General features: G+C 63.9%; 1 protein-coding gene across 7 annotated transcripts; it reads left to right on the forward strand.

Annotated features, from left to right (window-relative positions):
- Positions 1-1,747: 1,747 nt before the first annotated feature.
- TMEM161A (transmembrane protein 161A) lies at positions 1,748-13,107 on the forward strand. Of its 7 annotated transcripts, XM_059869960.1 has the most exons (13): positions 1,765-1,822; positions 2,452-2,681; positions 2,761-2,841; positions 2,953-3,050; positions 4,273-4,402; positions 5,874-6,055; positions 7,427-7,487; positions 7,777-7,920; positions 8,985-9,098; positions 10,540-10,714; positions 11,843-11,939; positions 12,485-12,665; positions 12,696-13,107. In XM_059869960.1, the coding sequence occupies exons 1-13, from the start codon at positions 1,820-1,822 to the stop codon at positions 12,739-12,741; spliced, it is 1,542 nt and encodes a 513-aa protein (XP_059725943.1). In that variant the 5' UTR covers positions 1,765-1,819; the 3' UTR covers positions 12,742-13,107. The 7 variants fall into 7 exon arrangements, with proteins under 7 accessions (XP_059725945.1, XP_059725943.1, XP_059725941.1 ...); XM_059869962.1 differs by having other exon boundaries at positions 1,748-1,822; positions 2,578-2,681; positions 12,485-13,107; XM_059869958.1 differs by having other exon boundaries at positions 4,273-4,429; positions 5,904-6,055; positions 12,485-13,107.
- The last annotated feature ends 1,142 nt before the right edge of the window (positions 13,108-14,249 follow it).

The raw sequence follows: 14,249 nt of genomic DNA on the forward strand, positions 1-14,249 counted from the left end.
AGCGTTTTGGGGACGTTTGGGGACATTCGGGGAGCCGTGAATCGGCGGTGTCCCGCGGCGGGCGCTCCCTTTGCTGATGCTAATGGGCGGCGGTGTAAAATCAGCGCTCAAAGGCGCCTTTGTGTCCCCCCGGGGGTGCTCGGAGCATCCATCTTCCACCTTCCCCTGGCGGTTTTGTGGCCGCGCCGAGCTGAAAGCGGCGCCCTGGGGGCTCCGAGGCTCCGCGGTCCCTCCGGAGGGGCCGAGTGAGTCAAATCTGGGGGGATCTGGGGGGATTTGGGGGCTCAGGGCATGGAGGCAGCCAAGGTGATGGAGCAGGAGGCCTCCCTGGGCTCTGGGTGGTTTTGGGGGGAATTGAGGGGATTTTTGGCACCGCATCCCATCGGTGGAGAGGTTGGTGCGGGGGGCACAGCGGGGGCTGCCCAGGGGAGGGGTTTTGGGGTGTCAAAGCCGGGTACCCCGAGCCCTCGGGGGATGCTCCGGGCACGGGCGGAAGCGACATCTAGCGGGAAGCGCATCCCGTCGCCAGGGAGATCGATATCCATGGCAACCCTGGGGAACGGCCCGGCCGCCTGGACCAGGGGCACCCGCCGAGCCCTCGGAACCCGGGATGGGCCGGGACTGGCGAGCAGCCCGGCGGGGCGGGGGTCCTGGCACGGGGATGGGGTCCTGGCACGGGGATGGGGTCCTGGCACTGGGATGTGGGTCATGAAACTGGGATTTGGGTCATGAAACTGGGATTTGGGTCCTGGCACTGGGATGTGGGTCATGAAACTGGGATTTGGGTCCTGGCACTGGGATGTGGGTCATGAAACTGGGATTTGGGTCATGAAACTGGGATTTGGGTCCTGGCACTGGGATGTGGGTCATGAAACTGGGATTTGGGTCATGAAACTGGGATGTGGGTCCTGGCACTGGGATTTGGGTCATGAAACTGGGATTTGGGTCCTGGCACTGGGATTTGGGTCATGAAACTGGGATTTGGGTCCTGGCACTGGGATTTGGGTCCTGGTACCGGGATTTGGGTCCTGGCACTGGGATGTGGGTGATGAAACTGGGATTTGGGTGATGAAACTGGGATTTGGGTGAAGAAACTGGGATTTGGGTCCTGGCACTGGGATTTGGGTAAAGAAACTGGGATTTGGGTCCTGGCACTGGGATTTGGGTCTTGGCACTGGAATGTGGGTCATGAAACTGGGATTTGGGTGATGAAACTGGGATTTGGGTCCTGGCACTGGGATTTGGATCCTGGTACTGGGATGTGGGTCCTGGCACTGGGATTTGGGTGGTGGCACTGGGATTTGAGTCCTGGCACTGGGATTTGGATCATGGTACTGGGATGTGGGTCCTGGCACTGGGATTTGGGTCCTGGCACTGGGATGTGGGTCCTGGCACTGAGATTTTATTTTATTCCTCATGATGCTGCTCTGCTTTGGTTGGTAATAAATTAAATTAATTTCCTCGAGTTGAGTCTGGTTTGTGTGGGTCAGTTTCGGCGGGTCCCTGGCGTTTTCCCAGGGCGGGGATGAGGGGAGACACGCGGACAAGATTTATTACCGATGTAATCGATATTATCGATATCCCGTGCGGGCTCGGCCCCGCCGGGACTCGAACCCGCGGCCCCGCCGCTCCCGCGAGGCCCCGCCCGCGGAACCGCGTGCCGCGCAGAGCCCGCCCCCTCACATAGCCGCTCTATCATTGGTCAATACCATGTCAATCAAAATGAATACAGTTCCGGATTGGTTGATTAGAGGGGCGTGGCTGCGGGGGCGTGGCCGCAGGCGGGCTTCCTGCAGGCGCCTTTGCGCTGACCCCCGGCATGGTGGGCACGGAGCGGGCCGGGATGGACCGGGGGGGAACCGGGGGGGAAATCGGGGGGGAAACCGGGGATGGACCGGGGGGAACCGGGGGGGAACGGGGGATGGACCGGGATGGACCGGGGGGGAAACCGGGGATGGACCGGGGGGGAACCGGGGATGGACCGGGCATGGACCGGGAGGGAACCGGGGTTGGACCGGGGATGGACCGGGGGGGAACTGGGGGGGAAATCGGGGATGGACCGGGGAGGAACCGGGGATGGACCGGGGGGGAACCGGGGATGGACCGGGGGGAACCGGGGATGGACCTGGGGTGGACCGGGAGTTCTGAGCGGGGCTGCACGGCCAGGCTGCTCGGGGAGGGTCCCAGGGTTGAGCACGGCCGGGGGGTCCCGCGGTGACCGTGGCCAGGGGGTCCCTGCCCGGGGGCTTCATATGCGGAGTGTCCCAGCGAGTGTCACCCCGGGGTGTCCCCGTGTCCCCCCAGCCCCGGGGGTGACCCGGGGGTGTCCCCACGTCCCCCCAGTCCCGGTGACCCCCGGGGGTGTCCCCACGTCCCCGCAGCCCCGGGGGTGACCCGGGGGTGTCCCCACGTCCCCCCAGCCCCGGAGGTGACCCGGGGTGTCCCCAACAGGCGGTGATGGGGGTGCAGGTGGTGGTCACCCCTTGGGTGTCCCCACGTCCCCCAGCCCCGGGGGTGACCCGGGGGTGTCCCCACGTCCCCCCAGCCCCGGGGGTGACCCGGGGGTGTCCCCAACAGGCGGTGATGGGGGTGCAGGTGGTGGTCACCCTGCTGGCCGCCAGCCTGATGCAGAAGATGGCCCCGCACTGCTCCTTCGCCCGCTGGCTGCTCTGCAACGGCAGGTACGGCTCTGTCCCTGTCCCCGCTGTCCCCCGCGGCCCCTGGGGACAGCCAGCGGCTGTCACCCCCCTGTCCCCACAGCCTGTACAGGTACAAGCACCCCTCGGACGAGGAGCTGTGCGCCCTGGCCGGGAAGCAGCGCCCCAAGAGCAAGAGGGACAGGTCGGTGTCACCTGGGACGTGTCACACGTTCGGGGTTGGGGACAGCGGGAGCCACCCCGGAGTGCCGGGGGGTGACACAGGGGACGAGCCAGCCGCTGGGTGTCCCTGCAGGAGGGCGAACGGGGTGGCGGAGGACAAACCGCTGTCGGTGCCGCGGGACATCGAGCTGCAGCTGGACACCAGCCCCATCACGGCCGTGGACGCGCTGGGTAACGCCCGGGGGACACTGCGGGGGTGGCCCCGGTGCGGTGACATGTCCCCAGTGCGGTGACATGTCCCCAGTGCAGTGACAGATGTGTCCCTAGCACAGTGACACACGTGTCTCCAGCATGGAGACAGATATGTCCCCAGTGCAGTGATGTGTCCCCAGTGCAGTGATGTGTCCCCAGCACAGTGACATGTCCCCCAACGGGGTGACAGATGTGTCCCCAGCATGGTGACACATGTCCCCAGCCCAGTGACACACATGTCCCCATCACGGTGACGCATGTGTCCCCAGCCCAGTGCCACCTGTGTCCCTAGCGCGGTGACCCCCGTGTCTCCAGCCCGGTGCCACGCATGTCCCCAGCCCAGTGCTGTGTCCCCAGCACGGTGCCACACGTGTCCCCAGCCCAGTGCCATGTCCCCAGCACGGTGCCACATGTGTCCCCAGCCCAGTGCCACGTCCCCAGCCCGGTGCCATGTCCCCATCACGGTGATGCATGTGTCCCCAGCCCAGTGCCATGTCCCCAGCGTGGTGACACCCGTGTCCCCAGCCCGGTGCCACACGTGTCCCCAGCCTGGTGCCATGTCCCTAGCCCAGTGACGTGTCCCCAGCCCAGTGCCATGTCCCCAGTGTGGTGACACCCGTGTCCCCAGCCCGGTGCCACGCGTGTCCCCAGCCTAGTGCCATGTCCCCAACCCAGTGCCACGTGTGTCCCCAGCCTGGTGACCCCCGTGTCCCCAGCCCAGTGCCATGTCCTCAGCGTGGTGCCACGCGTGTCCCTAGCCCAGTGCCGTGTTCCCAGCCCGGTGACACGTGTCCCCAGCCCGGTGCCATGTCCCCAGCCCGGTGCCACCCGTGTCCGCAGCGCGGTGACCCCCATGTCCCCAGCCTGGTGACCCCCGTGTCCCCAGCCCAGTGCCGTGTCCCCAGCCTAGTGCCATGTCCCCAGCCCGGTGCCACCTGTGTCCCCAGCCCCGTGCCATGTCCCCAGCCCGGTGCCACCCGTGTCCCCAGTGCGGTGACCCCCGTGTCCCCAGCCCCGTGCCATGTCCCCAGCCCGGTGCGATGTCCCCAGCCCCGTGCCATGTCCCCAGTGCGGTGCCCCCCGTGTCCCCAGCCTGGTGCCATGTCCCCAGCGCAGTGCCCCCCGTGTCCCCAGCCCGGTGCCCCCCGTGTCCCCAGCCCCGTGCCATGTCCCCAGCGCGGTGCCCCCGGTGTCCCCGCAGTGCTGCGCTATTTCCTGGAGTACCAGTGGTTCGTGGATTTCTCCGTCTACGCCGGCGCCGTCTACGCCTTCAGCGAGGGCTACTCCTGCCTGGTCAGCCCGGCCCGGGAGGGCAACCTGGGCGTGCTCTGGTGCCTGCTCACCGTCCTCTTCTCCCTGTATCCTCAATTCTGGGGGGCCACGCAGAAAGGGGAACCCCACCAGCAGTTTTACCCTCCCAGCTGAGGCATAAAACTGAATTTTTGGGGTTATTTATGGTGAATTCTGAATTTTAGGGGTTATTTGTGAGGATTTCGGCAGGTGACCAACCTGGGCGTGCTCTGGTGCCTGCTCACCATCCTCTTCTCCCTGTATCCTCAATTCTGGGGGGCCACGCAGAAAGGGGAACCCCACCAGCAGTTTTACCCTCCCAGCTGAGGGATAAAACTGAATTTTGGGGGTTATTTATGAGGATTTCGGCAGGTGACCAACCTGGGCGTGCTCTGGTGCCTGCTCACCGTCCTCTTCTCCCTGTATCCTCAATTCTGGGGGGCCACGCAAAAATAGGGAACCCCACCAGCAGTTTTACCCTCCCAGCTGAGGGATAAAACTGAATTTTGGGGGTTATTTATGGTGAATTCTGAATTTTAGGGGTTATTTGTGAGGAATTCTGCAGGTGGCCAACCTGGGCGTGCTCTGGTGCCTGCTCACCGTCCTCTTCTCCCTGTATCCTCAGTTCTGGGGCACCACGCAGAAAGGGGAACCCCACCAGCAGTTTTACCCTCCCAGCTGAGGCATAAAACTGAATTTTTGGGGTTATTTATGAGGATTTCGGCAGGTGGCCAACCTGGGCATGCTCTGGTGCCTGCTCACCGTCCTCTTCTCCCTGTGTCCTCAATTCTGGGGGTCCACGCAGAAAGGGGAATCCCACTGAGGCATAAAACTGAATTTTAGGGGTTGTTTGTGAGGAATTCTGAATTTTTGGGGTTATTTGTGAGGAATTCTGCAGGTGGCCAACCTGGGCGTGCTCTGGTGCCTGCTCACCGTCCTCTTCTCCCTGTATCCTCAATTCTGGGGGGCCACGCAAAAATAGGGAACCCCACCAGCAGTTTTACCCTCCCAGCTGAGGCATAAAACTGAATTTTGGGGGTTATTTATGGTGAATTCTGAATTTTAGGGGTTATTTGTGAGGAATTCTGCAGGTGGCCAACCTGGGCGTGCTCTGGTACCTGCTCACTGTCCTCTTCTCTGTTTATCCTCAATTTTGGGGTCCACGCAGAAAGGGGAATCCCACTGAGGCATAAAACTGAATTTTGGGGGTTGTTTGTGAGGAATTCTGAATTTTGGGGGTTATTTATGATGAATTCTGAATTTTTGGGTTTTTTTGTGAGGAATTCTGAATTTTGGGGGTTATTTATGATGAATTCTGAATTTTAGGGTTTATTTATGATGAATTCTGAATTTTTGGGTTTTTTTTTGTGAGGAATTCTGAATTTTGGGGGTTATTTATGATGAATTCAGAATTTTGGGGGTTATTTATGATGAGTTCTGCCGGCGCCCCGCAGAGGAGCCGGTGGTGGCCTCACGGTGGCGATGACTGGGGGTGTCCCCGGGTGTCCCCAGGCTCCTTGACAGCTGTCCCCAACCCCGCAGCAAGGTGTTCTTCATGGTGATGCGTCACTATTTCCGCTCGGAGGAGGGCGGGGAGCGCTCCGTGTGCCTCACCTCCGCCTTCTTCTTCCTGCTGCTGGCCATGCTGGCCCTGGTGGTGCGCGAGGATTACCTGGAGTTCGGCCTCGAGGCCGGTGGGTGACGGGGACGGGGACGGGGAGAGGGGAGGGGACGCTGGGGACCTCGGGCAGGGGGGTCACTCCACTCCCAGGGGTCACTCCTCGCTCAGGGGGGTCACTCCTCACTCAGGGGGGTCACTCCACTCCCAGGGGTCACTCCCCACTCCCAGGGGTCACTCCTCACTCGGGGGGGTCACTCCCCACTCCCAGGGGTCACTCCTCACTCAGGGGGGTCACTCCTCACTCATGGGGGTCACTCCCCACTCATGGGGGTCACTCTGCGCTCCCAGGGGTCACTCCCCACTCCAAGGGGTCACTCCCCACTCATGGGGGTCACTCACTCATGGGGGTCACTCCTCACTCATGGGGGTCACTCCACTCCCAGGGGTCACTCCTCGCTCCCAGGGGTCACTCCTCGCTCCCAGGGGTCACTTCACTCCCAGGGGTCACTCCTTGCTCATGGGGGTCACTCCTCACTCCCAGGGGTCACTCCCCACTCCCAGGGGTCACTCCTCACTCCCAGGGGTCACTCCTCACTCCCAGGGGTCACTCCTCTCCCAGGGGTCACTCCTCATTCATGGGGGTCACTCCGCGCTCCAAGGGGTCACTCCACTCCCAGGGGTCACTCCCCACTCCAAGGGGTCACTCCTCACTCAGGGGGGTCACTCCGCTCTCCCAGGGGTCACTCACTCATGGGGGTCACTCCCCACTCCCAGGGGTCACTCCCCACTCATGGGGGTCACTCCCCACTCATGGGGGTCACTCCTCACTCAGGGGGGTCACTCCACTCCCAGGGGTCACTCCCCACTCCCAGGGGTCACTCCTCTCCCAGGGGTCACTCCTCACTCAGGGGGGTCACTCCACTCCCAGGGGTCACTCCCCACTCCCAGGGGTCACTCCTCTCCCAGGGGTCACTCCGCGCTCCCAGGGGTCACTCCCCACTCATGGGGGTCACTCACTCATGGGGGTCACTCCACTCTCAGGGGTCACTCCCCACTCATGGGGGTCACTCCTCACTCATGGGGGTCACTCCACTCCCAGGGGTCACTCCCCACTCCCAGGGGTCACTCCCCACTCATGGGGGTCACTCCCCCATTGGTCACTTATCACTCCCCACTGGTCACTCCCCTCACTGGTCACTCCCCTGGTCACTCTCCTGGTCACACCCTGGTCACTCCCCAACGTCACTCCCCGTGGTCACCCCGTGGTCACTCCCTGGTCACTCCTGGTCACACCCTGGTCACTCCCTGGTCACTCCTGGTCACACCCTGGTCACTCTGTGGTCACTCCCTGGTCACTCCCCGTGGTCACACCCTGGTCACTCCTGGTCACACCCTGGTCACTCTGTGGTCACACCCTGGTCACTCCCCGTGGTCACTCCCGCAGGGCTGGCCGGAGTCTCTTCTAACCTGGAGCCCATCCTGAAGCCCCGGGGCTGGGAGTGGACGTGAGTGGGGACCCAACCCCTTTTTGGGGACATTTCTGGGAAGTTTGGGACGGGAACCCGCTGGGACGGGGACAGCAATGTCAACGCCGTCCCTGTGTGTCCCCAAGCTGGGCACAGCAATGTCACCGCTGTCCCCGTGTGTCCCCAGGCTGCCCCTGGCCAGGCTGGGGACAGCAATGTCACCGCTGTCCCCATGTGTCCCCTGGCTGGGGACAGCAATGTCACCGCTGTCCCTGTGTGTCCCCAGCCTGGGGACAGCAATGTCACCGCTGTCCCCATGTGTCCCCAGGCTGCCCCTGGCCAGGCTGGCCTTCAAGCTGGGGCTGGTGGCCCTGTGCTCCTTCCTGGGCGCCTGCCTGACCTTCCCGGGGCTGCGCCTGGCACAGACACACCTGGATGCGCTCAGCATGGCGGCCGACAAACCCCTGACACAGTGCGTGACACCTGGGGACACTGGGGACACCTGGGGACAGCGGGGACACCTGGGGACAGCGGGAACAATGGGGATAACGGGGGGGACAGACACACCTGGACACGCTCAGCATGGCGGCCGACAAACCCCTGACACAGTGCGTGACACCTGGGGACACTGGGGACACCTGGGGACAGCGGGGACACCTGGGGACAGCGGGAACAATGGGGATAACGGGGGGGACAGACACACCTGGACACGCTCAGCATGGCGGCCGACAAACCCCTGACACAGTGCGTGACACCTGGGGACACTGGGACACCTGGGGACAGCGGGGACACCTGGGGACAGCGGGAACAATGGGGATAACGGGGGGGACAGACACACCTGGACACACTCAGCATGGCGGCCGACAAACCCCTGACACAGTGCGTGACACCTGGGGATACTGGGGACACCTGGGGACAGCGGGGACACCTGGGGACAGTGGGGAGGACAGCAGGGGAGGGAGGGAGGGAAGGCTCGGTGCTGGGACCCCCCAGCTCTGGGGGAGGTTTGGGGTGGGAGGGGAGGGGGCAGGGGGCTGTGGGGTCTCTGTGGGGTCGGTGACAGTCCCTGGCAGGGTCCTGCTGTGTGGGGGGTCCCTGGGGTCCCTGGTGTCCCTGTGGGTCGGTGACAGTCCCTGGCAGAGTCCTGCTGCGCAGGGTGTCTGTGGGGTTTCTCTGGGGTCTCTGGGGTCTCTCTGGGGTCTCTGTGCGGTCTCTGGGGTCGGTGACAGTCCCTGGCAGGGTCCTGCTGCGTGGGGGGTCTCTGGTGGGGGGGGGTCTCTGTGGGATCTGTGGGGTCTCTGGGGTCCCTGGGGTCTCTGGGGGCTCTCTGGTGGTCGGTGACAATCCCTGGCAGGGTCCTGCTGCATGTGGGGTCCCTGGGGTCTCTGGGGTCCCTGAGGTCCCTGTGGGGTCTCTGGGGTCGGTGACAGTCCCTGGCAGGGTCCTGCTGCGCGGGGGTCTGTGGGGTTTCTCTGGGGTCCCTGTGGGCTCTCTGGGTCCCTGGTGTCCCTGTGGGTCGGTGACAGTCCCTGCCAGGGTCCTGCTGCACCTGGGCTTCGTGGCCCCCGTGCTGGTGGTGCTGCTCTGGGTCCGGCCCCTGGCCCGGGATTTCCTGCTCCAGGCGCCGCTGGGCAAGCAGACGGTGCAGATGTGAGTGGCACAGCTGGGGGACATCCCCCGGTGACCCCCGTGTGTGGCAGTGTCCCCACAATAACCCCTGGTGGCACCCAGTGACCCCGTGACCCTCTGTGTCCCCCATTAACTCCCCAGTGTCCTCTGTGACCCAATGTCCCCAATAGCTTCTCAATGTCCCCTGTGACCCTCTGTGTCCCCATGTCCCCTCTGGATCAGGGGTTGCTGTCCCCAGCCCAGTGCCATCCCCGATGTCCCCTGTCCCCTGTGGATCAGGGGTTGCTGTCCCCAGCCCAGTGCCATCCCCGGTGTCCCCTGTCCCCTGTGGATCGGGGGTTGCTGTCCCCTCCTGTGTCCCCTGTCCCCTGTGGATCAGGGGTTGCTGTCCCCTCCTGTGTCCCCTGTCCCTGGTGGAGCAGGGGTTGCTGTCCCCTCCTGTGTCCCCTGTCCCTGGTGGAGCAGGGGTTGCTGTCCCCAGCCCAGTGCCATCCCCGATGTCCCCTGTCCCCTGTGGATCAGGGGTTGCTGTCCCCAGCCCAGTGCCATCCCCGGTGTCCCCTGTCCCCTGTGGAGCAGGGGTTGCTGTCCCCAGCCCAGTGCCATCCCCGGTGTCCCCTGTCCCCTGTGGAGCAGGGGTTGCTGTCCCCAGCCCAGTGCCATCCCCGGTGTCCCCTGTCCCCTGTGGATCAGGGGTTGCTGTCCCCTCCTGTGTCCCCTGTCCCCTGTGGATCAGGGGTTGCTGTCCCCTCCTGTGTCCCCTGTCCCCTGTGGAGCAGGGGTTGCTGTCCCCTCCTGTGTCCCCTGTCCCCTGTGGAGCAGGGGTTGCTGTCCCCTCCTGTGTCCCCTGTCCCTGGTGGAGCAGGGGTTGCTGTCCCCAGCCCAGTGCCATCCCCGATGTCCCCTGTCCCCTGTGGATCAGGGGTTGCTGTCCCCTCCTGTGTCCCCTGTCCCCTGTGGATCAGGGGTTGCTGTCCCCTCCTGTGTCCCCTGTCCCCTGTGGAGCAGGGGTTGCTGTCCCCAGCCCAGTGCCATCCCCGGTGTCCCCTGTCCCCTGTGGAGCAGGGGTTGCTGTCCCCAGCCCAGTGCCATCCCCGGTGTCCCCTGTCCCCTGTGGATCAGGGGTTGCTGTCCCCAGCCCAGTGCCATCCCCGGTGTCCCCTGTCCCCTGTGGAGCAGGGGTTGCTGTCCCCTCCTGTGTCCCCTGTCCCCTGTGGATCAGGGGTTCCTGTCCCCAGCCCAGTGCCATCCCCGATGTCCCCTGTCCCCTGTGGAGCAGGGGTTGCTGTCCCCTCCTCTGTCCCCTGTGGAGCAGGGGTTGCTGTCCCCTCCTGTGTCCCCTGTCCCTGGTGGATCAGGGGTTGCTGTCCCCTCCTGTGTCCCCTGTCCCTGGTGGATCAGGGGTTGCTGTCCCCGGCCTGGTGCCATCCCCGGTGTCCCCGGTGTCCCCTGTCCCCTGCAGCCTGTCGGACGCGTCCTTTGACACGCTGCGGCTCTGGGCCATCGTGGCGCTGTCGCTGCTGCGCCTGCTGGGGACGCGCCACCACCTGCAGGCGTACCTGGGGCTGGCCGAGCGCTGGGTGCGCCGCATGCGGCGGGAGGCGGGGCGGATCCCGGCCCGCGAGATCCAGCAGCAGGTCCGGACCGGGACTGGGAACGGGGACGGGGACGGGATTGGGGATGGGATTGGGGATTGGGGATGGGAATGGGGATGGGATTGGGAATGGGAATGGGATTGGGAATGGGAATGGGGATGGGAATGGGAATGGGAATGGGGATGGGAATGGGATTGGGAATGGGAATGGGATTGGGAATGGGATTGGGAATGGGGATGGGAATGGGAATGGGATTGGGAATGGGAATGGGATTGGGAATGGGAATGGGAATGGGAACGGGAACGGGAATGGGGATGGGAATGGGGATGGGAATGGGAATGGGAATGGGAATGGGAATGGGATTGGGAATGGGATTGGGAATGGGAATGGGGATGGGATTGGGGATGGGAATGGGAATGGGATTGGGAATGGGGATGGGAATGGGAACGGGAACGGGAATGGGGATGGGAATGGGGATGGGAATGGGAATGGGAATGGGAATGGGGATGGGATTGGGATTGGGGATGGGAATGGGAATGGGAATGGGAATGGGGATGGGATTGGGATTGGGGATGGGAATGGGAATGGGATTGGGGATGGGAATGGGAATGGGAATGGGAACGGGAACGGGAATGGGAATGGGGATGGGAACGGGAATGGGAATGGGAATGGGAACGGGAATGGGAATGGGAATGGGATTGGGAAAGGGAACGGGATTGGGAACAGAAACGGGATAGGGAACGGGAACGGGAATGGGAACAGAAACGGGATAGGGAATGGGAACGGGAATGGGAACAGAAACGGGATAGGGAATGGGAACGGGAATGGGATGGGGAATGGGAATGGGAACGGGAATGGGAATGGGATTGGGAACGGGAACGGGAACAGGATTGGGAATGGGAACAGGAACAGGATTGGGAATGGGAACGGGAATGGGAACGGGAACGCAGTCGGGAGTGGAAATGGGATTGGGATCAGGACTGCGATTGGGACTGGGAACGGATGAGGATTGGTGTCGGGGTTGGGATTGGGATCGGGGTCAGGGTCAGGGTCGGGGTGGCGATGATCAGGATGGGGACCAGGACCAGGATTTGGGGTCGGGGTTGGGATCAGGACTGGGACTGGGGCATGGCTCCCGGGGCTGGCGCTGGGCATTCCCGGTTCCCGCAGATCAGCAGGATTTACTGCTACGTGTCCGTGGTGAGCCTGCAGTACCTGGGGCCCGTGATCCTCACGCTGCACTGCGCCCTGCTGCTCAAGACCCTGGGTGAGGGGCTCTGGGGGCCACCAGGACCCGAACTGTCCCCAGCTGTCACCACCCCCAGCTCAGGATGTCCCACGGTTCTGTCCCCTGGTTCTGTTCTGGTTTGCGGTGGGGACAAACTCAGTGCTGGGACACTGCCACCAGCAGGGCTGGGACACGGGGACACGCCAGACCTGTGTCCCACAGAGACCCCCAGACCTGTCCCTTGTCCCACAGGGACCCACCCAGACCTGTCCCCTGCGTCCCTGAGGGATTCCCCCACATCTGTCCCACAGGGACCCCCAAACCTGTCCTACAGGGACCCCAAAACCTGTCCCCTGTGTCCTTCAGAGACCCCCCCACAAAAAACCTGTCCCCTGTGTCCCTCAGACCCCCCCAGACCTGTCCCCTGTGTCCCTCAGACCCCGCAGACCTGTCCCCTGTGTCCCTCACACCTGTCCCCTGTGTCCCTCAGACCCCCCAGAGCTGTCCCCTGTGTCCCTCAGACCCCCCCAGAGCTGTCCCCTGTGTCCCTCAGACCCCCCAGAGCTGTCCCCTGTGTCCCACAGGTCACCACTCCTGGGGGCTGTACCCCGAGTCCCCCGCCGTGTCCCCAGCAGCGCCGGTGGCCCCGCCACGCCCCGAGGGTGACGGGGACAGGGACGTGCAGGTGGTGGTGCAGGAGATCTCGGGGCTGCTGGGCTCCATCTTCACCCCGCCCTTCTTCCGAGGACTCTTCTCCTTCCTCACCTGGTGGGTGGCCACCTGCCAGGTGGTCACCAGCCTCTTCGGCCTCTACTTCCACCAGTACCTGGCAGCGTCCTGACTGGGAGGGACTGGGAGGGACTGGGAGGGACTGGAGGGACTGGGAGGGCCTGGGTGCTGCCAGTCCCTCGCTGCTGCCCTGCCTGCTTGTGCCACTTTGAGGACACACGTGGGGACATTGGTGCCACCAGGACGGGTTTTGTGTCACCGCTGTGCCTGCCCCTGGTGGGGACACTCCAGTGCTGCCTTTTCCTGGAGGGCAGCAGCTCCTGGCATGCTGGGGACACGGTGGACATCCAGGAGTGGCACCTGGAGCGGCCAGCAGAGATTTTGGGGTTTTTGTGGGGTCTGCACCCCCGTGCTCCGTGTGACCCCTCGGGCCCAGCAGCCTCGGGGGTGGCTGCTCCTCAATAAACAAGTGACACCAGTGTGGTTGTCACCCAAAAGCTGCTCTCAGTGTCCCCAACCCCCCCAGCAGGTCCCACAGCACCACCCGGGAGGAGCAGACCTCAGCTCATCTGTCCCTGTCCCTGGGGTCACCTGGGGCTGGTGGCGCTGAGGGGTGGGGACAGGGCTGGGTCACTTCCTTGTCCCTGGGGTCACCTGGGGCTGGTGACACTGCGGGGTGGGGACAGGGCTGGGTCCCTTCCTTGTCCCTGGGGTCACCCGAGGGTGGTGACACTGCGGGGTGGGGACAGGGCTGGGTCCCTTCCTTGTCCCTGGGATCAGCTGGGGGTGGTGACACTGCAGGGTGGGGACAGGGCTGGGTCCCTTCCTTGTCCCTGGGGTCACCTGGGGCTGGTGACACTGCAGGGTGGGGACAGGGCTGGGTCCCTTCCTTGTCCTTTGGGTCACCTGGGGCTGGTGACACTGCAGGGTGGGGACAGGACTAGGTCCTTTCCTTGTCCCTGGGGTCACCTGGGGCTGGTGACACTGGGGGGTGGGGACAGGGCTGGGTCCATTCCTTGTCCTTTGGGTCACCTGGGTCTGGTTACACTGCAGGGTGGGGACAGGTGCGGGTCCTTTCCTTGTCCCTGGGGTCACCTGGGGCTGGTGACACTGGGGGGTGGGGACAGGGTCCCCGTGAGCCGAGCTGTCCCACGGGGAGGGGGCTGCTGCAGCTGCGTGTAACGGGATTAGCAGGTCTGGGCTGCCGGGAGAAAGGGCCGGGGCTCTGATCCTGTTTGATGGCCTTGTAATGGTCTTAATTCCCTCTGCCGAGGGCCGGGAGGAGCAGCAGCGCGGGGCCGGGGTTAACTGGGCTAATCCAGCTCCTCCTCCTCCTCCTCCTCCTGCTGCTGCTGCTTCCCGGGAATCCTCGCCGCGGATGTTTGAGGAAAAAAGTAGGAAAAAAAAAAGGCGGAAATTCCCATTTTGCAAGTGGGGAATCCAAAGCCCAGCCCAGCAAGACATGGGGAGCCCAAAGCTCAGCCTAGCAGGAAATGGGGAGCCCAAAGCCCAGCTCAGCAGGAAATAGGGAACCCAAAGCCCAGCCCAGCAAGAGATGGGGAGCCCAAAGCTCAGCCTAGCAAGAGATGGGGAGCCCAAAGCTCAGCCTAGCAGGAAATG

This window comes from Haemorhous mexicanus, chromosome 29 (assembly GCF_027477595.1).
Source record: "Haemorhous mexicanus isolate bHaeMex1 chromosome 29, bHaeMex1.pri, whole genome shotgun sequence".
In the NCBI taxonomy this organism is placed as follows: Eukaryota; Metazoa; Chordata; class Aves; order Passeriformes; family Fringillidae; genus Haemorhous; species Haemorhous mexicanus.